General features: G+C 34.9%; 1 protein-coding gene across 6 annotated transcripts; it reads left to right on the top strand.

The window, feature by feature from the left end:
• The first annotated feature begins 773 nt into the window (after window positions 1–773).
• On the top strand, window positions 774–20,237 carry LOC150025590 (helicase and polymerase-containing protein TEBICHI-like). 6 transcript variants are annotated; one of them, XR_016515110.1, is made up of 16 exons: window positions 776–1,024; window positions 1,244–1,596; window positions 2,123–2,354; window positions 2,453–3,289; window positions 3,651–3,715; window positions 4,206–4,311; window positions 4,461–4,661; window positions 4,816–5,016; window positions 11,176–11,337; window positions 11,425–11,658; window positions 11,912–12,124; window positions 12,681–13,031; window positions 15,902–16,054; window positions 16,197–16,394; window positions 17,478–17,698; window positions 17,849–19,320. XR_016515110.1 is itself a non-coding variant. In XM_090294434.1 (15 exons), the coding sequence occupies exons 1-15, from the start codon at window positions 989–991 to the stop codon at window positions 19,455–19,457; spliced, it is 3,417 nt and encodes a 1,138-aa protein (XP_090150560.1). In that variant the 5' UTR covers window positions 777–988; the 3' UTR covers window positions 19,458–20,237. The 6 variants fall into 6 exon arrangements, 2 of the variants coding, with proteins under 2 accessions (XP_090150560.1, XP_090150559.1); XR_016515109.1 differs by having other exon boundaries at window positions 777–1,024; window positions 17,478–18,515; window positions 18,668–19,320; XM_090294434.1 differs by lacking the exons at window positions 17,478–17,698; window positions 17,849–19,320 and adding an exon at window positions 19,383–20,237 and having other exon boundaries at window positions 777–1,024.
• The last annotated feature ends 1,013 nt before the right edge of the window (window positions 20,238–21,250 follow it).

Genomic DNA, 21,250 nt, shown 5'->3' on the forward strand with positions numbered 1-21,250 from the left:
ATAGAGCTTTACAATTATGAAATTTAAAATTTACTGTAATGCCGAGACCCGAGCAGAATCATTAGAGAAGAATTCAAAAGAAATTTTTTGGAATTTAACATTTATGGATTGGATTGGGATTGAAGATTTGATTATTTATGAGTTAGAGAAAAATGAATATACATTGATGTCTTTATCATATGAAGACAAAAAATGTTTTTTCCAGCCTCATGGTGGGTGCCATTTTATGGTTATAGGTTTAAATGATTCAAATGAAACCATTCAAATTGAATCCCCTTGTTATGTATTTTATAAGAAGCCTTAGTTAGTTGTCTATTATTTTTTAAATCTTAACTAATAATATATAATTTTTAAAATTTGTATTTTCTTTAATTAATTTCAAATTTCAAGTATCACAAATAAATATCTTTTTATTTTTTATTAATATTTTTGAATAGTTTAGTTGAAACTTTATTAATACGTCTTATAACTTTAGATATATTTGGATAAAAATTCAGAGCAACTATATATATATTTAATTGTTTATATATTTTTACAAATATTTACATATGTATCCGCTTATATTTACTTTCATAAGTTACAAATTGTTCCCACGTCTTGAGAAAAGCAATTGAAGATAGTAATAATATAAACATTTTAACATTTCCTTTTTCATATGTTTTTAAAATTTATTTAAAATTCGTTAAAAAACGTCATTTCTCAATTTCATAGAACTTTATTTTCCTCTTCAGGTAGGCACGTAGGACTTTACCGCAACCAAACATTCCCCCGAAATTTCAATTTCAATTTGAATTTTTAACTTTCAGTCAGCGTCACTCCAAAGAGCCGTACAAACCTTGTGCATTGCCAGTTCGTTCTGTCTTTTCACTCGCTCCCGCGAAGCATTTAAAACATCTGCGACGTAGTATCGTATGCGTTATTCTCGCGGCTAGCGCCATTCGAAGAAGAACCCACACTTCTGGTTCCTCGCGCCACTCCATTTTCTTCCATGACTTCTCCTTCGCATCGCATGCGCATCGATCAGGTCCTTCTCTATTTCCCTTTCTCCAACCCTAAACGACGCCGTTCTGTCCCACATTATCATCGCACGCCCCTCCAAATTCGCATCGCTTCGCAAAATCAAGACAAACAAAAAACATAGACAGTTTCTGATTCTCGCTGCTTAATTGTGCTTTACGAATTCTTATTCTTTTTTTTTGTTTCTCTCACTTGCGTTCGTTTGTTTGTGGATTTGCGCGTGCAGTTTTACGTTTCAAAGAAAAGGAAAGCCTCGTCGCCGGTTTGTAAAGCAGGAAGATCCGAGAAAGGTGTCAGGCACGGGGCTGAGGCGTCTTCGAGTTTCAGAGGCACTTTGGATGGTTTCTTGATTGCGTCTCAGGATGGTGGCGGTGACAGTGCCACCGCCCCAAACACAGTTAAGGGAAATTTGGCATCAGAGATCGGTAGTTCTCTTGACAATGGACTTAATAAGCACACTGTTTTATCGGCTCAAGGGTTTGGAGATTCTGAAACTAGTGGGCCGAATGAATTTGGGGAGGCTGGCGTGAAATTGGAGCTCAAACAGTTTGCAGCTGGCTTTTTGTCTTTGTATTGCAGGTAGTTTACTCTATCTATTTGGAAAATGAATAAAGATTGGTGGGCACATCTAATATAGTGGACACCTATAGGAATAATGTTATGTTTCAGAAATTGGTATGTCTCACTCACGGTACAAACTCATTCTCAATTCTTTAGAAAATTGTAGAGGATACAGAAAACTAGAGAACTTCTCATTATTCTCTAAAAAACAAAACAAAGACTGTTTACAATTTCCTAAGCCAGAATTAGATCAACAACTAACAGAATTTTTAATTCTGTTTACAAACTGTTATTACAAATAAAGAAAAGTGTGGGTATGATTGTTATGATGTGATTGGAAAAAGCTGATTGAAAGAAATGATATGGGTTAATGTGATGCTTTAAATAATAGTGTTTTGTATGTACTTATCACCACTTATGAAAAATTGTACGTATCAATGAAATCTTCAATGAGGACTGGTTTTGAGAAGTTTTCTTTCTCTTTTTGTATTGTTTTACCTATGCGCGTGTTTGATTGTTATCCTTTGAATTATGCTACTTGCAGTGAATTGCATCCAAGTGTGGATTTTCCATCAGAGATGAAAGTGGATGATCACAAGAGTGATGGTTCCCTGGCAGAGGGGAATAGTTGTTTACCACAGAAGAGTAAATGCACTGCCAGTGAGCCAGGTTTTGGTGTTGAAAATGTATCATTGAATGTCAAGATCGATGAAGACGTCAAGTCTGGTGTTGTTGGTAATAATACTATGGGACCTGTTCCTAGCTCTTGTACGAAGGTTAAGCTCTAACTCTTAGTAGTTTGGATTTCTTTTGTAACTTGATTGATATTTGAATTTATCATATTTGTTTTGATGCTTTGGCTTCTGAGTGACAGGTTTCTGGTGGTGGTGACACTGCTGCCTTTGAGACAGGCTTTAGAAAATGTAGTAATACGCCTAAACTGTCTAGGAATATGGCTGAATGCTATACACCGGGGTCTTTGATTGTTAAACCTAAGGTTAAGGAGACTCCAAAGTCAGTACGTGGAAGCTCATCATTTTCACCTGGAGAGGCATTTTGGAATGAGGCAATTCTACTTGCTGATAGTTTGTGTGTTCCCATGGCTAATGATCCTTCTAAGGCTATGGGGGAAAGTAATGTGGTGGAAGATGGACCTGAGATGAAGAACTCATGCAATTTACAAAATTATGATGGCAAGTCAAGGAAAATGTTGGATCAAAGTAAAAACAGAATCTGGAATACGGAAACAGGTACTCCTTTTGGGTCAGTTGGGATGCACACAAAAGATTCTTTGAAAGAAGCATCCAGCCTTCCTGTTAAACATTTTGATTTTTCGTTTGAGGGCAACAATTTAGAAGAAAATACCATGCAAAATTGTCATGTTGGTGATCGGACCAATGTTACTTGCATGGCTGGTAAACAGTATGAATCAGGTCCTACAACAGGTCATACTTATGAAAAGAAGAATGAAGTACAAGAGAAGACTTTAGTAAATCAATTAGGAAAAAGAATTTGTCATGGTAATGTTAGTATATCTAGTTCACCCCACAGTGAGTTCGGGACACCAATTAGTGCACGTGAAACTGTTGAAGCCAATACTCCTTCAACTAGTGTATCATTTAATGATCCTTTTGACGTAAATAGCTGGCTTCCTCCTGAAATATGCAATATATATCGGAGAAAAGGAATATCAAATCTTTACAATTGGCAGGTACTGTTATATTTTATATGTGAAGATGTCTCTTTAGTCATCAACTTGTTATAGTGATTTACTACGTTCTAGCTATATAATTGAATGTTTATTTTGGCTGCTACATTTTTTTCCGTTCTAGTCTTTATCTTAATTTCTTCTAACAGAATACAAAATATAATGATGGCTGTAACTAACTAACTGTATAATAAAAGAAGTTATATACTAACTATACTAACTGACTGTGATAAAAGGTGTCTTACACAGTCTGATACTAGAGGTAGCTGAGAAGGTTCTTTAAAATGTTTTTTATTCAAAAACTTATAGTTTCTGGCATACGTAAGTTTGAGCAGGTTATTTTGTTTTTATTTTTATTTTTTAGGCTGACTGCCTTCGAGTGGATGGTGTCCTACAGAGAAGAAATCTTGTATATTGTGCTTCTACAAGGTATTCTCTCACTTTATAGCAATTACTGTAAACCTTGTTACACTTTTGTCTTATTAATTTATTTAAAGTTAAAGAATTACGTGGGGTGGGATACAAAATTGGGGGGTGACTGGTGGTCACTTTCATTAACTAGGATTTCATTTACAGAGAATGCTGGAGTCTCAATTTTGGGAATGGCCATTAACATATTGCTGTACAACTTCATTATTTTATTTTATTTCATATTTATTTTGTTGTACTGAACCACTCATTTTATTGCATCAATACATGGTTTTATAATTTTTTCTCTTAATATTGATTGCTGAATTCTTTATGCTATTTTATTATAATTCTGCTACCTGTTGTCTGTTTTGTTTTCAGTTCATGTGATTCTCCCTAGTCTTTTTTATTTTCCTTTGCTTTCTGTTTTTTCCCTCTGTTCTTCTTGTGCTTCCTTTTTGCCTTTTATTTTGAGGAAGTCATGTACTAAATGTTTTTCTTGTTGCTGCAGTGCTGGGAAAAGTTTTGTTGCTGAGATTTTAATGCTACGGAGGGTGATAATAACCGGAAAAATGGCACTACTTGTTCTTCCATATGTATCAATTTGTGCAGAAAAGGTTCTCTTTTCTGGCCTGCTAATATGTTAAAATTTAAAGATTACATTTCTTGCTATGGTCTTGTGGGTTTTATTTGAGGAATTCAACTTTAAAATATTTCTAAATTCTGAATTTACTTACGTTTTGTCTTGTCATTTGGATTCATATAGGCAGAACACCTCGAACGACTCCTAGAGCCACTTGGTAAACATGTTCGTAGTTATTATGGAAACCAAGGTGGTGGAACAGTTCCTAAAGATACTTCTGTAGCTGTCTGCACGATAGAGAAGGCAAACTCTCTGATTAATAGATTGTTGGAAGAGGGTCGTCTGTCAGAAATGGGAGTTATAGTGATTGATGAACTTCACATGGTATCATCAATTATTACACTTTTTAGTTGTCAGGAGGAGCTCTATTACATGCTGCTTTCCTGTGTATTTTCAATTTGACTATTGTGAAAGCTGAACAGAAAATGGTACACTTGGATGGTTCTCATGGTTTATTAATGTCTACATCTGTTAACAGGTTGGTGATCCCAGAAGAGGTTATCTTCTAGAACTTATGTTGACAAAACTTCGTTATGCAGCAGGGGAAGGTATTCCAAAGTCAAGTGATGGAGAAAGTTCAGGTGGAAGCAGTGAGAAGGGTGATCCTGCACAAGGTCTGCAAATTGTTGGAATGAGTGCAACAATGCCAAATGTTGCAGAAGTTGCTGATTGGCTTCAAGTAAGCATAATTACAAACATCCTCTCTTATGTACACAACTGTTATTGGGCATCCTCTTTTCTCTTGGCCAACTGTCCTCTTTTGTTGTCATTTTTGGTAGTGTAATTACTGAAATCAGTTGAAACTTGATCAGTATAACTTTACATAAATTGGTATTTATCCTTTTAAAACCTAATTCCACTTTTGTTTTGTTATCAACATATTGCATGTTTAGTACTTTGAACTTATTATCTGTTTGAAAGAAAGAAACACCATATTCAATAGAACACTAACTGGAAATAGAGGAACATCAGATTTTGCTAATATAATTGAACCATCCATTTGTAACATTTACTATAAAACCAGTTGTTTTTGGTCTAGCTCCATAGGGAGGCAATTTTGTTTGAGTTGGGAACACCCTCGGCATGGTGAGGCTAGCTCTGGTGTATTTTTTTTCACATACACCAGACTTGAGCTCGAGACCTTATTTGAGAGAAATAAAGTATGTAGCACCTGAATCAACCACCCACTGGTTAGTAGAAAACTGGGAAACACTATAGTGGGATGACTTTGGACATTAATTTAGGATTATAGACTATAGATAAAATTTAAGAAGCTATAGGAAAGTGATAAACTCGGAAATCACTTAATGATCAATCCTACTGAATATTATTTCAAATATTATAATATAAAGAAAATGAATAGTCAAAAATACAAAATTACTAAAATGGCCAAAACTAAAGAAATCATAATAAATAAGTCAAACCCTATACACAATTACTATCAATCTAGGAGAAATAAGATTGTGGGAATGAAGTCTAAATTAAAGATAATGGTGAAATTCATAGAAAAAAGGAAAACTGCAAATAAAAATTAGGAATATGTGAACTGTGAATCATTGAGGAAGAGAAACAGACTTGTGATATGTGAAGGATGAAGAAAAAACAGAACACAGAAATAAGAGAGAATAGATGTGTAAAATGTGAAGGAAGTGAAAAGAACAGAAAACACATGCACTTAAGTCAGCTGCAAGCCGTTAGGTGCAAATAGAGACTGAGCTCTGATGAGTGAGTAGAGACATAAGGAAGAACAGAGACCTGCTGGCAGTGGGTTAGGGACTGGAAGCATTGGGGTTGGGTGGAAACAGATGCTGGCTAGCAGACAGTTGGTCACTGGGTCAGACAACAAAATTCTAAACAAGTGCAGTCTTTTTGCGTGAATGACTGAGGAAAGAAGGGTTCAAACCCCTACAATAATTTTGAAGCTGAAAGTACATTATAAATTGTGAGACTATCCAAATGCAATTTAATTAGGAAACTCAAAAGTCGAGGGCAAAAAGTGACTGCAGTTTGAAGAACCTGAGTGAATCTGATCATGAGCTGCTGAAAACCTCCCCACCACAAACTGTTTTTCCTGCAAAGGCATTTTTTCAACATTGTTAGAGATAGGATGAAGGATATTCAATTCTTCATATACTACAATAAACTTTGTAAGTTATGCTTGGGTAGATTATTGTTTTGTCCTGATTAATGAAACTTCTAACTCACTCTAATATTACCAGACAATTTATTTTTCTTTTGACAGTCCATATACTTCTGAAGTTGCTTGCAGCATTTTTGTATATCTATACCTCCGGAGCTAATCCTATACAATCAAGGTTATCTAGATCATATATGTATTTTAGTATCATATCTTTGTTATTAGTTGATATCAAATCTTCTCTATTAATTGTATTGATTCATTTTTCTCACTTGAGATATATACAAAAGAATAGAAAATGAATTTGTGAGAATAATTTCCTTCTCTTAGGATCTCATATATATAATGGCATTGGAGATTTCAGATTCAATGAATAAGAGGGAAGAGAAAAGAATAAGAAAGGTCATATCTAGAAAATGGGTACAACACAAAGCACACATTACGAAGTAGTTAGATAGGCAAATTTGAATTACTATCACTTCTTTAAATTTTAATGACTTGGACAAATTGATTTTTGATTTCATTCAGAAAAGAAGTAAAGATAGATAATAATTCAAAATGGCCTGTCATTATACAAACCCAACTATGTGTGGAATACTTATCAATGAAAGTAACAAAATATCTAAAACCAAAAGACGAGACACGACTTGGCCCCAAATATCAGAATGGATGATAGAAAAAACAGAAATACATCTTGATTAAGGTTGTTTAGGAAAAGAAGATCTCACATGTTCTCCTAGTTGACATGACTGCATTTTAATGTTTGAAGTCTACTAAGTTTGAAGACCATTTTTTTTAAATTTTGACAAGTAGGGATGACCCAACAATCGTCTAAAAGTTTGGGAGATGGGGATGCAAAAACAAGACACAAATGAACTAGTTCCAAAATAGTAAGCCTCTAGATTCATGTCTTTCTCCAATTAGTCACCCCGTACTATGTTCCTGTATAACAAAAGAATTTACATCAAAGGTTATTGAAATTTTTAAAGACTTGGTTAATTGAATAAATAAATAAGATTGAAAGGACATTTTAGATTTAAGGAAGGAGAAAGCGAAACTTGACAACCCCCCTTAAAGGAAACTTTAGAACCATTGGCTAAGGTTTTGAAATGAGGAATTTTGGGAAAAGAAAGGGATGAGAACAAAAAGGTATTACCAAAAATGTGATCAGAAGCACCTGAGTCAAATGTCCATGGACTTTGACTTTCCACAAATTGTGAGATGATTGTGCCAAGCCGATTTCAATCTCAAATATTTTCGTATTCTTTACTAGAGAATTTGGGTTCAACAACTTCAAATTTATAGATATTGGCTGTCATATCTGGAAAGTCGTGCAAAGAGAAGCAATTCTCTTTCGATGTTACCCATTCTCTTATAGTGTGTGCATTGAGGATGTCCCTTACAACCATGTGCTCCTCTATTATTGCATTATGCTCTTCCACTTGTAGAAACCATGACAGAAGATTCCATAGGTGCCGTGTTGTCAAGCATTCCGTGGATGGGACTTCGTGATCGGTTAACAAGTTGATCTCTAACAACATGTTCAAAATTTAGATGCATGGCATGGAGGATCATAACCATATATGATTTGTCAAACCTTTTCTTATTCTCGTCTAATGACTCAACCTCCAATAACATATTCAATTCTTGAATAGTAGATTTAGCTTCACTCATAGAAGACAACATGTTGTGATTTGTTTGTTTGCGAGAGGCAAACTTATTGGCAGAGTCATAAAGGCGATGAGCATGGTAGTTGAATCGTGAATCGTATCGTGAATCGGAGAGCTTATATTTTGAATTGTGAATCGGAGAGCTTATATTTTGAATCGTGAATCGTTTCGTATCGTGAATCATAAGATTCATGAACATTTAAAAAATATAATATAAAACATGTAAACATGTAAAAATATAATTAATACTCACAAAACCATATTTAAAAAGAGTAGTTGTACTATATTAGGTTAATATTATAATGGTTGGATTGGGCTGGATTATATGATCCAACTCTTTGTTAGATGAAAAAAAATTATATTTGGGTTGGTGGCCCAAGGAGAGACAACATTAGGGTTGTCTAATGTTGTCTTTTGCACAAGTGCCTCTTCATTTTCCATGGACATGTTTCTGCTGCTGCAGTTGTCTCTTCATTTTCGCATGGTGCCCCTTGACAGTTGGGCTCCCATGCCTCATACGCTGCGGCTCCAATCGTGCCTCCCACTCCTCCTGCAGTTCGCTTCTTCATCATTCACTCTCGTTGTCGTTCTCCATGCGTCACTATGTTTGGGTCGTTGGAGGAGAAGAGGGAAATCTTAGTTGAAGGAGAAGCAAGTTCATGGTTAAGAAAAGTTAGGGTTTTAACAAACCCAAATACACTGCATGATTCAAGGCACGATACATAAGTGATTTTGCAATTCTGCGATTTTTTGAACGATTTGCTCTTGTATCTTGCGATACGGGAGCAAAAATGATTATTCCCACAATTCGTATCGCGGGAGAGCAGAATCGTATTGTTTCGTATGAATCATATCATGTATCACACGATACTTACTACCATGGCGATGAATATAATTTGAAATAATATTAATTTTTTTTTCTAGATAGAGTTTCACGTTTTGAACGAGTACCCAATCATTTGGGTTCCACAAATTGCTATAGTAACGCACAAAGCTAACAATAGTTTTTGGCCAATGTTCAACTTGATTAGATGACACATTACTCCCGTCTTGTTCAAGGTGAATGTGGAAACCTTGGTCACGGAACCAAGGTGCAATTGATGTACGCCAAGAGGGAGTTAATTTTCCCATTTAGTTTTTTAGAAGTAATGGCAAAAGTTCCAGAGAATGAGATGACAAGTCCAAAAGATTTTTGTTGTAGGAGGAGATCAACAGAAAGAGACAACCAATAAGAAACAAATAGAGAATCATAGATTTGACCTTCAATCAAGCTGATTGAGCTTTAGCAATAAAATACACCATGTAATTGTTAAGTTGCTTGAGAGAGGCCAAATGATTAGTAGAATCATAGAGGCATTAGATGTTTGCAAAAATATTTTGGGCCTTTTTTTCGAAAGGAGTTACGGGTTTTGAATGACTAGAGAGCGCTTAAAATATTATAGGCTGTATTGATTGCTAAAGTAAAGAACAAAGCGGAAAACCATTCTTCTTCCCTTGTTGAACTTTGTCTACAGATGACGATCTTAAAAAAAAAAATCATCGAATGATGATTTCTTTGTCGAACTAAGACAGCCAGAGTGGGATTGACCCACTCTGATACCAACTTAAGTTAAATACAAAAAAATAGAGAATGACTTCAAAGGAGTAATTTCGCCATCTCAGGATCTCGTATTTATAATGACATTGGAGATTTCAAGTACAATGAATGAGAGGGAAGAAAAAAGAATAATATTTAGAAACCAGGTAGAATACTAAGCAAACAACATATTTTCATTAAATAACATTTAAGATGGCTTTTTTTAACATTCTAAATGAAAATAAAGCACCCATGTTGTCTAGAAACATGGTTTTGAGCTTAATCTTTTTCTATTGTCTAGATGTTAGCACTTTTAGTAGTCTTAACCACTTGGCTTATTATTTTTCATCAAATTTTTGATTTATTTGAAACAATGGGGAAAACTCCTTTTGCATAAATATAGATTTTGTAGAAACTTGAAACTCATCAAGTTAGTAGGTATTCCGGTCAAGTTGATCATCCATCTTCTAAAAATTAACTTCAAAGAAACAACTCAACAAGTGAAGATGTTCACCACCAAAACTCCTAAAATATAATAACCCAACAAACTACAACCATAGATGCTGAAGAACAACAAATCATACCATTTTGGCTCTTCCAACTTATTGAATGCAAGAGTGACTCTAGGCTAAAACTCCAAGTAAGTATTGTTAAGACTCCCAAAAGGCACCAAAAGAACCAAAATCATTCGAAGCTAGCCAAAATCACATCTTAAAACATGACATTACTAGGGTCCCGAGATTGTGGCATGCCTAGTTTTCCTTCTCTTATTGGCTGTGATATCCTTGTATTAAAAAGAGGACTTTAAGCCTAACTCAACCTCATAAAACTGACCTATAAGGTGAGGTTTGCATCCACTTATAAACTACGAAATGTCCTAATCTCTAGTCGATGTGGGATCTCCAACACCCCCCCTCCTTATACCAAGGCTACCAACTCATGTGTGAGACTATATATTATGGTTGATCCGATAACAATCTGATAGCGGGTGACCTGATAAGCTGAACAAACACTTCTTAGGATAGACTCGAAATGACCTGATACCATATTAAGAAGTGAACTTTAAGCCTAAATCAATCTTATAAAACCGGCTTATATGGTGAGGTTTGCACCTACTTATAAATTATGAAATGTCTTAATCTCTAGTCAATGTTGGATCTCCAACACCTTGATTTCTTGAAACACCACCCATGGCATTCTAAGGCCTAGCCCTATGCATCTCTTATAAATTTGCATCCAAGATCACCCACTAAAACAAGAAACACAAAGTTCATTAGGGATAAAGACAATTTTGGATGACTGGGAATGGAAGATTGACTAATTTTTCTTTTTATTAACTCGGACTTTTATATTCAAATTGATGACTATTGATTGCTGCATATCTGGCATTGTCATATTTGTATAAATTCTTCCTTTTTTGATGTTATCTTATAAATGTCTCAAATTTTCATCAAGGCAGCACTATACCAGACAGAGTTCCGGCCAGTTCCACTAGAAGAATATGTAAAAGTTGGCAACTCCATTTACAATAAAAATATGGAACTTTGTAGAACAATCTCAAAAGTGGCTGACCTTGGAGGTAAAGATCCAGATCATGTTGTTGAACTATGTAATGAGGTAGGTGGTCTAGAGTCTTAGCTGCAATGTCTATACCTTGTAATACTGAAAACTGTAAAATTATGAATAACTAAATATTATTTTCAGGTTGTTCAAGAGGGACAATCAGTGTTAATATTTTGCTCTAGCCGGAAGGGTTGTGAATCAACTGCAAGGCACATTGCAAAGTTCCTTAAAAGATTTACTGTTGATGTTAATGATTGTGAGTTTGCTGATATTACTTCTGCTATTAACTCCTTGAGAAAGTGCCCTGCTGGGTTGGACCCCATATTGGAGGAAACTTTTCCTTCTGGTGTTGCATTTCATCATGCCGGCCTTACGGTAAGTTTCCAATTTTTTTTGCTTCATGGCTTCCACCAACACTTTATTACTGTTGGAGATCCCACATTAACTAGGAATAAATCTAAATTATAATATATAAGTGGAGTGCAAACCTCATCTTATGAGTCTATTTTGAGGTTGAGTTAGACTTAAATTCGATTACTTAATAATAACATATCCTCTTGTTGGTTCTACTCTATATAGATGATGAAAATGTTGTCTATATAACCTGTTACTTTTTTCTGTTTCACAGGTTGAGGAAAGAGAGATTGTTGAAACCTGTTATCGGAAGGGTCTTTTACGTGTTTTAACTGCCACATCAACCTTAGCAGCTGGGGTAAATTTGCCGGCGAGGAGAGTCATTTTTCGCCAACCTAGAATTGGTTGTGATTTTCTAGATGGGACGAGGTACAAACAGATGGCTGGTCGTGCTGGTCGAACTGGAATTGATACAAAAGGAGAAAGTGTATGTTTTTTTTTATTATGCTTTCAAACTGTTACATGGTGATGTGAATGTGGTATTTTCATGATGTTAAGCTGATGGATTTGGGGTGTTCCTAAGCATAAACATATATATGCTACACTTTCTTTTTGTCATTTTTTGTTTTGAATTTTCTCTTTGTTGCACTCAACATATGTTTCTTTTTTCTCTTTCCCTTTACTGTGGAAAATATGATGTATATTTTTCTGATTTGGAAAAAATACAATAGAGGTATAAGTAGAATATAAAAGAATAAACCTGTACACTAATCCATCCTGAAAATCGCGTGAAATAATTGTCCCTATAAATGCTTAGCCTAATTATGGAAATAAAACTGATCTTATTAATATTAAATCCTATTATGGGCTGCACAAATCAGAATTGGATGATTTTGATTAATATGTGCTGATCCTCCAACAGATTCTGATTGATATGCAGTGATCTCCTACACTAACTTTTCTTTTTTACATTGATGTCATACTTTATTGGGGTGGACTCTAATTATGTAGTTCTGAGTTGATTTACTTTTTTATTCGTACAGATACTTATCTGTAAACCAGCAGAAGTAAAAAAAGTTACAGGACTTCTTAATGAAAGCTGTCCTCCTTTACATTCTTGTTTGTCAGAAGACATGAATGGAATGGCGCATGCAATCTTAGAAGTAGTGGCTGGAGGAATTGTTCAAACTGCTAGCGATATTAACCGGTATGTTAGATGTACTCTTTTGAATTCTACAAAATCATTTCAAGATGTGGTAAAATCTGCACAAGAATCCCTTCGATGGTTGTGCCAAAGAAAATTTCTTGAATGGAATGAAGACACTAAACTGTATAATACCACACCTCTTGGACGAGCATCTTTTGGAAGCTCTCTTTGTCCAGAAGAATCGCTTGTAAGTGTTTGTCTACTTTTATTTAATTTTCTACTTTTATTTAGTTTCATTTCTTTTTTCCCCCTTGATCCATTTTGGGTTTATTACAGTCAAACTTTTCTTGTTTTTTTTGTGTTAGAATATATTAGGCATGTGAATTTGATGATTGGATACATGACATGTTAATTCTTTGTGCATAATACGTTAGAGACCCAAAATGTAGAAGACAAATAAATAGGGAAAATGAGAGAATATATGTATTATTTCCAAAATGAAACAAAACACATAGCAAGCACTTCCAGAGAGGTTAGCACCTCCTGGCCATAATAGAATTTCACAGTATCTTGTATCCTTGCTCCTCACTCACCTCCCTTTATATTATTCCACTACCATCACTCATTAACTAATTCTTTTGCACCCTTTGCCACCCCAACCTCTCTCTTCATGATGGGGAAAAACAACACAATACCAATACGTAGTACACTTTAATAGTTAATGCAGAAGAAATAAATCTCACTAACTTGCAAGAATCTATGAGGAACAACAACAAATGATTAGCAATAGCAAATTGCCAAAATCACAAAGATACCAAGATTTTAACATGGAAAACCCCTCAAAGCAAGGGTAAAAACTATGGGTCGTCCAAACCAAAGAAATAACTCCACTATGATCAATAAAGGCTACAAAGGAGTCTCAATCAAGTGCACAAAACAATGCTAACACCCAGCCAAACAACAAAGCAATAAAGCTTACAAATAGAGAACAAGGAAGATGAAAACCCCCCTAATACATAGCTACTGAGCGAACTGAATATCTCCCTACTCAGACCTTGTATCAACGATCCAACCGTTTAAAATAACAAATCAGGTGTTCTGAACCAGTTGTCAAATTTTCAGCTTGATCAAACGGTGAATGAATATGCAATACTAGTTTTACTGTTGCAGTTATGTGAGAAATCGAGAATCACTTTCTATCTTCATCTCTCTCAAAATGCTGTTGTTCTTATTGACTTGAGACCTTTCCTCTTACTCTCTTTCTAACTTTAGACTCCTTTCCACTTAGTTAAGTGAGACATCAAGTGGGCCTCAATTTGCGCCTTTTCTCCACATGGGTAGGATGCCCAATACCCAACAAATCTCTCCCTCACAATTGTTTGGAGATAACTGCCAAACCGGAAATCTCACATTAAACTTCAAACTTTCCTCTTGGCGATGCTTTAGTCATCATATCAACACCATTATCATCAATTCGAATTTTAACTAACTCCAGCAGTTTAGCATCCAAAGCATCACATGTTTATGAGAGATGCAACCTATAAGCAAGGAAATATTGCAAGAATATCTCATATAAAGGTTAACTTGACTTTGCGTTGCAGGTTGAGTTTCATATCAATTGATTCCTTTAAAGAGATATATGAACATTGTTGGAATCGTATATTTCCATATTTATATAATTGTGTTGGACTTTGTTTGTGGTGATAATTGTTAATTCATATAAATTAGCTCTAACCATATATGTTTTATTTTATGCATAACATTGATTTTTGATTTCGTCTTGATTACACATCTTGATATTAGATTATATTTAAAGTATATTTGGATTGACTTGTATATGGATGAAACAATTGGAAGGTTATGATTTCACAACCCCATCTTAACTACCTTGCTAAGTTCATCATTCACAACCAACCTATTGAATATATATCACCCTTGCCAATAGCACCATAGTGCTCCAACAAATCACTTTTGACTTGCTCCCATGTCAAACACTCATGTTAATAAATACTAGATTTAAAGAAAAGAACGATACCCCTCCATGCAAACTTGGGTGAGGTTCACCTTCACCTCTTATGGGGTACCTTGGACTTGAAAATGCAACTTTGCTCTGACAATCCATCTTGTAGATCCTTCATTGTTGAAAATAACAACTCACATGTCTTTTACTTATTGAGGAAATTTTGATGGTGGGTCTTCACTTATTTGTGACATCTCTTGGTTAGCGGATTCTTCTAAGTTTGAAATCCCATTGGTGTTTGAGAACATCTCCATAAGATTTGCATGGTTCTCATTAGACCAAAGTTGCATAGTTGCAGAGTCGTCTTGTGTCCAACAACTTTCTTTTCCAAGGCTACAACCTTACCTCCATCTTCTTTGGTGGCGTATGTTGACACTACTCGTTTTGATCTTGTATTCAGTAGGTTAGACCAAATGTTAGAGACCCAAAAAGTAGAAGACAAAGAAACAAGCAAATTGAGAGAACATGTGTATGATTTCTAGAATGACAAAAAATACGAGAGGATGATTTTTCCTATATCTTCAGAGCATGCTCCTCCTTAGTTCTCCCCTCCCCCCTCTTATATTTCCAGTACTTCTCTCACTTTTTAAGTAATTCTGTTACACTGTTACACAATTCTCTTCAATCCCTTGTTTCTCCTATTGGAAGCTTTCCAAATCTTGTGCCTACTTTCAAAGTCTAAGCCCATATTCTCCAATCCTAACATAATAGTTCCTTGTAAGTTGTTTTTTTATTATATAATCATTTCCTTGTAAATACTAGGTTAAACTTAAAACTTGTATACACATGTGTTCTTGTGCAATTATCATCAATTCATTTTTGTCATTTTTAGGTTGATATTTGCATTGAAGTCCTTGTTAAATTTTGTGTTTGATTTGATTTCTTGTGAAGATGATGGTAGGATTATGTCCTTGTAAGCACTTGGTTAGAACCAATATATATACTTGTGTGTAATTTCTTTTGTACCATTATCCTAAAAGGATAATATTCAGTTTTTCTATATAATTTTGTCCATTGGTAACTTTAAAATATGGTAGGTAATTTGAGGTAGTATAGTCATGTTATTGGCATCAACTCATGCTTTCTTGATTTCTTAGATTGTGTTAGCTGATCTTTCAAGGGCAAGGGAAGGATTTGTCCTTGCATCTGACTTACATTTAGTATACTTGGTGACACCAATCAATGTTGATGTTGAGCCAAATTGGGAATTGTTCTATGAGCATTTTGTGAGATTGTCTCCTCTTGACCAGGTTGGTCTTCATTAAGCAGAATTCCATTTCTCTATTTTGGCAAAAGATGTTACTAGACTTGCTTGGAGTTCATTAGATGTTTACTATCACCTATCATCATCGGATGCATACGTAAGTCTTATTAATTTTGATATGCATGCAGTCAGTTGGCAATAGAGTAGGAGTGACAGAACCATTTTTGATGCATAAGGCGCATGGCGCACCACTACGTGCTTCAAGCAAGTCAAGACATAATACAAGATCACTGCACAATCAACAAAGAAGCCACAACTATGATGATCAAACACTTCGTGTTTGTAGAAGATTCTATGTTGCACTCATTTTGTCACTTCTAGTTCAGGTGCTTTTTTCTCTATTTTGTGGACTCAAATATTTCTATTCTTACAACTATTTTTATATGGCAGAGGAAATTCTAGCATGGTTTTTCCCTTGAAAACCTAAGCATTCCTCTCCAAATGCAATCTCTAACCACAATAATGAGTAGAGTTGTCAAAATTGGCTTCATTCAATGTACTTGGCTGGCGGGGCTCTAAAATTTGAGGCCTGAAAAAATTGGACTAATTTGACTCATCCTAATGGGTCTTCCTAGACCATTGCAATGTTGGCCTAATATTATTATTTTTCTTTTGAATGCGATCTAAATTTAGAATGGCGTCATTGATATTGGATAGTAGAAAATATTAGAGACTCTAGAAATCCTTTATGGAAATATATTGGAAGCCATAATGGGTTAGGGTAGAAGTATCATGGACAAAAAAACACAATATATACATATAGTTATTTAAAAAAATGCAAAAATATAATTGTAATGAAATAATGATGAAAGGTAACTGTAATAAATAAGAATTGCAAGTCTCTAAATTCAAATTAAAATAAAATAAATCAAAATACCACAAATTTCAAGTTCAAGACTTAAAAATAATATTACAAAATAATATAAATGTCCTAAATTTGTAATTATCTATCTCTTGAATCCCAACTTTTTATCTTCAGTGCCAATTTTGTTTATTGGAAAGTAGGTGATAGATTTTTTTAGAAAATTAAGAAAATAATTATTGAGTGGAAAAGAAAAATAAAAAATCTAGGGAGTTGAGTGATGTTGAATTAAAGGAAATTGAAAGAAAGAAACAACAACGATCTCTAACATTTGCTGCAGCAAATCCAAAGATATCTTTGTAGATTCTTGTGGTTCTGTGAATGTCTACTTCTAGGACTCCATGTGGGTTTCCAGTTCCTTTGTGGTCACCATCATACCTCAGACGACCCTAGGAAACTTTTTCTGCTCATGGTTGAAATTCAAAATCAGTTTTAACTGTTGCAGAAAAACAACCAATTTTTTCTTCGAAACAACCAATTGTTTTGAGTCTGACAAAACTGTGGAGAAATAAATTTAATTTCTATTTTGAATTTCTATCCGTTGCAGATCTTTTTAAAGAGAGAATCCTTGGTCAAAGAACCTATGTTGAAAGTTGATCACGTTCAGAGAGAAGTTACAACAGTCATAAAGGAATATATTCCAAAATCTTGGAAATTGAAGAGCCTTAACGACTAGTCAAAGATCACATGTGAAGACCATGTGATTTTCAGCTTTTTCTGACGTTTTCTGTGCAGGGCAGGGTCAAGTCCTCTCTCTCTGAAAATCTGGTACCCACTCATATCATTGAATGCTATTTGATTCTTTTGCTGCTATAAATTCTGTTGCAGCTGATCTTTTCCACAAGAACAACCAATTGCAATATCTCTTGCAAAATCTGTGAAGTGAGCTTTTCTCTGTTTTCTTCTCTGCCATCATAGAATCAACTCCTCCCACCTCAAAGAGAGTCAAAACCAGAGGTGTAAGGTTTGGAGGAAGGCTAGAAGGCTGCTTTTCTGGAGACAATGATCTTATTGAGAGGTATAGGTACGAAACAAGTATAAAAAAGATAAACAACCCCAAGGTTGTGTGCTTTGATTGGCTGAAAAGTCAAAAGCTTGATAATGTAAGGAGGCTGCTCAAAGATCAATCTCTAAGAAAGTTCCTGAAGATGAAAGGAAACATCTACCCAGATTTGATAAGGGTGTTCTACACAAATCTCAAATTTGAGGGAAACAATCTAGTTTCTCATGTTAAAGGTGTAGAAATGGAGATAACTCATGAGGTATGGGCTGTTGTTGCTGGTCTCAAGTTCTCTGGCCTCATAATCAACAAAGGAAACCTTGGAGTAGTGGAGGATTTCCACAAAATCCAATACTACAAGAGTTGCTTGAAGAATCAACATGCTCAAGTTAGAATATGCTCAGTTGGAGGTATAAAGCTTGATGAAAGGTTGTTAGCCCTCATTGTGACTTGGATTCTAACTCCAAGGGGGATCAATCATTCAGTTCTTACTGAGGAAGATCTGATGTATATCTTCTGCATCATGAATAAGATCAAAATCAATTGGATCCACATCATCAAAGAGCACATGCAAAAGGCTATGAGGTTAAGTGACTATCACTATCCATATGCTGTTTTGGTATCTAAATTTCTACTCTATTTTGAAGTGAACCTTGAAGATGAAACATATGAGTTGGTCAAGTCAACTCAAGAGTTGAACAATGGATCACTCAGCAAAATGGGTTTTACCAATGTAGGTGGCAAATGGATTAGCAAAGATGGTGACCTTGGTGCCTCATCTAGTGTTGTTGCTGATCTTGAACAAGATGAACCTGCTGATATGGATGTTCAACATGAAGATCCACCTGAAGATTATCAAGATGCTGGACCAAGTGCTGGTGCTGGAAATCAAGAAGAAAGGAGGCAAATCATGTCTCCTTTTGAGAGACTCATGGTAAATAGGCTTGATAGCTTTAGGGAGAATCAAAGAAATCTCCATGATCTCTGTGTCAGTAATTTCCAGAGGATTGACAACAGGTTTGACAACATGGATGCACGCTTCATGACTTTAGATGAACAGATCGAAGCTGTCCAGAACCAAATCTTTGATCTTCAGTTTGTTGATGATGATGAATGAAGAAAAACAACCGATTGTTTCTTCGAAACAACTTATTGTTTTTGGGGGTTATATCAGTTTGTCAATTTTTCTTTCTTTCTGCTGTTGTTGTTTTAATTATGATGTAATCAAAACAATTATCTCTTGTTTTATCTATTCTTTTTGTCTATTTGTGAAGATAAATAGGGGGAGATTTATATGCTGTGTTTGATTTAAGTTTGTATGTTTTTCTGCAAAACAGTTTGCTATATTTTGAATGTTGTTTATTATGATATTATGCTCTGAATTTCTGTATATGTTTATGTGCTAACCAAATATTAGAAGTTCCACGCTTTGCTTAAAACTGTATCTTGCAGGAACTACTTCAGATTCAATCAGGTACAACACAAGCATCAGGGATTTGTCTTCATCAAATAAGGGGAGATTGTTGAACCAAGTGGTGTTCAAGCTTTGAAGAATCCAAACCCTTTGAAGGATGATGAAGCCTTGGTTGTGCTTGCTGTTGTTGTGCTGTTTTAGTTAGGATCTGGGGTAGATTGTGTATTGTAATCCACCTCTTGATTGAATCCAAAACATAGGCATTCTCAATCTTTTTGAAAGAAAAATGTTTTTCAAACTAAGTTAGAAACAACCGATTGTTTTGTCGAAACAACCGATTGTTTATACTTAGATGTTTTTAGAAAAGATTGAAAACTGTTTTTCAAATGGTTAAGCTGTTAAAACTAAAACAACTGATTGATTCGAGGAAACAACCGATTGTTTGTTTTGGTACCATAACAAAAAAACTGTTTTAACTTTGACTGAGCTTTAAATGCTTTAAATGATTTAACTGCTTACGCTCCAGTCTTTAAATGCTTAGACCAATCATTAAATGCAATGAATAAGTTTGTTAAGATTTGATAACAAACAACATCTTTGAATAAATTCAGAAAAACAGATTTGAGTAACATCTTTTTGAATACAAGTTTTTGAGTTTTTCAAAGAGTTGAGATTGCTGAGAGTTTGTGATTGATCAAAGTGTGTGGAATAGGATTTTGGCTTGTATTGATTTCAGATTATCTTCTGTAACAAGTGTAATCCTTGCACTCTGTAAAACAAGTTTCGTTTGTGTGTTTGCTGAGATTTGTTGTGTGATCTTGAGGGGATCAAGATCAGAAATTTTAGTGTTGGTGTGTTGGTCAAGAAATGTGTGTCTTGAGGGGATCAATGTCACTTTCTTGGTTGTGGTGTGAGTGATCAAGGTGTGGTTGCTTAGTGGATTTCCTCAGTGGTTTCTGAGAAGACTGGATGTAGCTCTGGCTTTAGAGTGAACCAGTATAAACATCTGTGTGCAATCTCTCTATCCTTAATCTCTTTTAATTCAGTTTTGTTTTTGTTTGCTGGTATAAACAACCGATTGTTTCTGCGAAACAACCGATTGTTTTTGCGAAACAACCGATTGTTTTTCTGGTACTGTTGTTTTTGCTTGTTGTTTTGGCAAACAGGATTCCTTATCAATTGTTTCTTGAGATAATTTCATTCTTGACTTAAAATTTTGCGAAAACCCTCTTTAAACAATTCACCCCTCTCTAGTTTAAAGCCATCCATTCTAACACTTTGGAAAACACTCTTGAAGTAGAGAATGGGCTCAAGAGGATGTATCGTTTATGTTTTGAGGCTGAGCTTCTGTTGATCAAGAGTGATCAAGAGCTTTTAAGAATCCAAATCCAAGGTGTTTGATGGAAGGATGAAGTTGTTGTTGTGTGTGGGTGGAATTTAGGGTAGAATCATATGTAATCCACTCCTTGTTTGAATCCATAACTGATTTGATTTGAAAACCTTTTTAACATTGAATGTTTTTCAACTAAGTGAAAAACAACTTGTTGTTTTATCGAATCAACCGGTTGTTTTGTTTTTATAAGGTTTTGAAAAAGGTTGAAAGCTGTTTGACTTGGTTGACTTAGCTGTCAAACCAAATCAATTGGTTGTTTCGTGTTTTCAACCGATCGTTTCTTTGAAAATCCTAATAGAATTCAATTTTGATTTATGAATCTCTCTTAAATGATTTCTAACTGAATGTGCTCATGTTTTAAATGATTTTAATCATTCTTTGGAGTATAAAAAGTTGGTTATACGCTCCTGGAAAGTAAGAAAATAGTTTTGAGAAATCATAGTGCAAATTTGATTTCAAGTTTTCAAGATTCACATCAAGCTTTGGATTTTCAATTGTGTGGAATAGGATTGG

Source organism: Phaseolus vulgaris, chromosome 8, assembly GCF_051622355.1.
Source record: "Phaseolus vulgaris cultivar YP4 chromosome 8, ASM5162235v1, whole genome shotgun sequence".
NCBI classification, from domain to species: domain Eukaryota; kingdom Viridiplantae; phylum Streptophyta; class Magnoliopsida; order Fabales; family Fabaceae; genus Phaseolus; species Phaseolus vulgaris.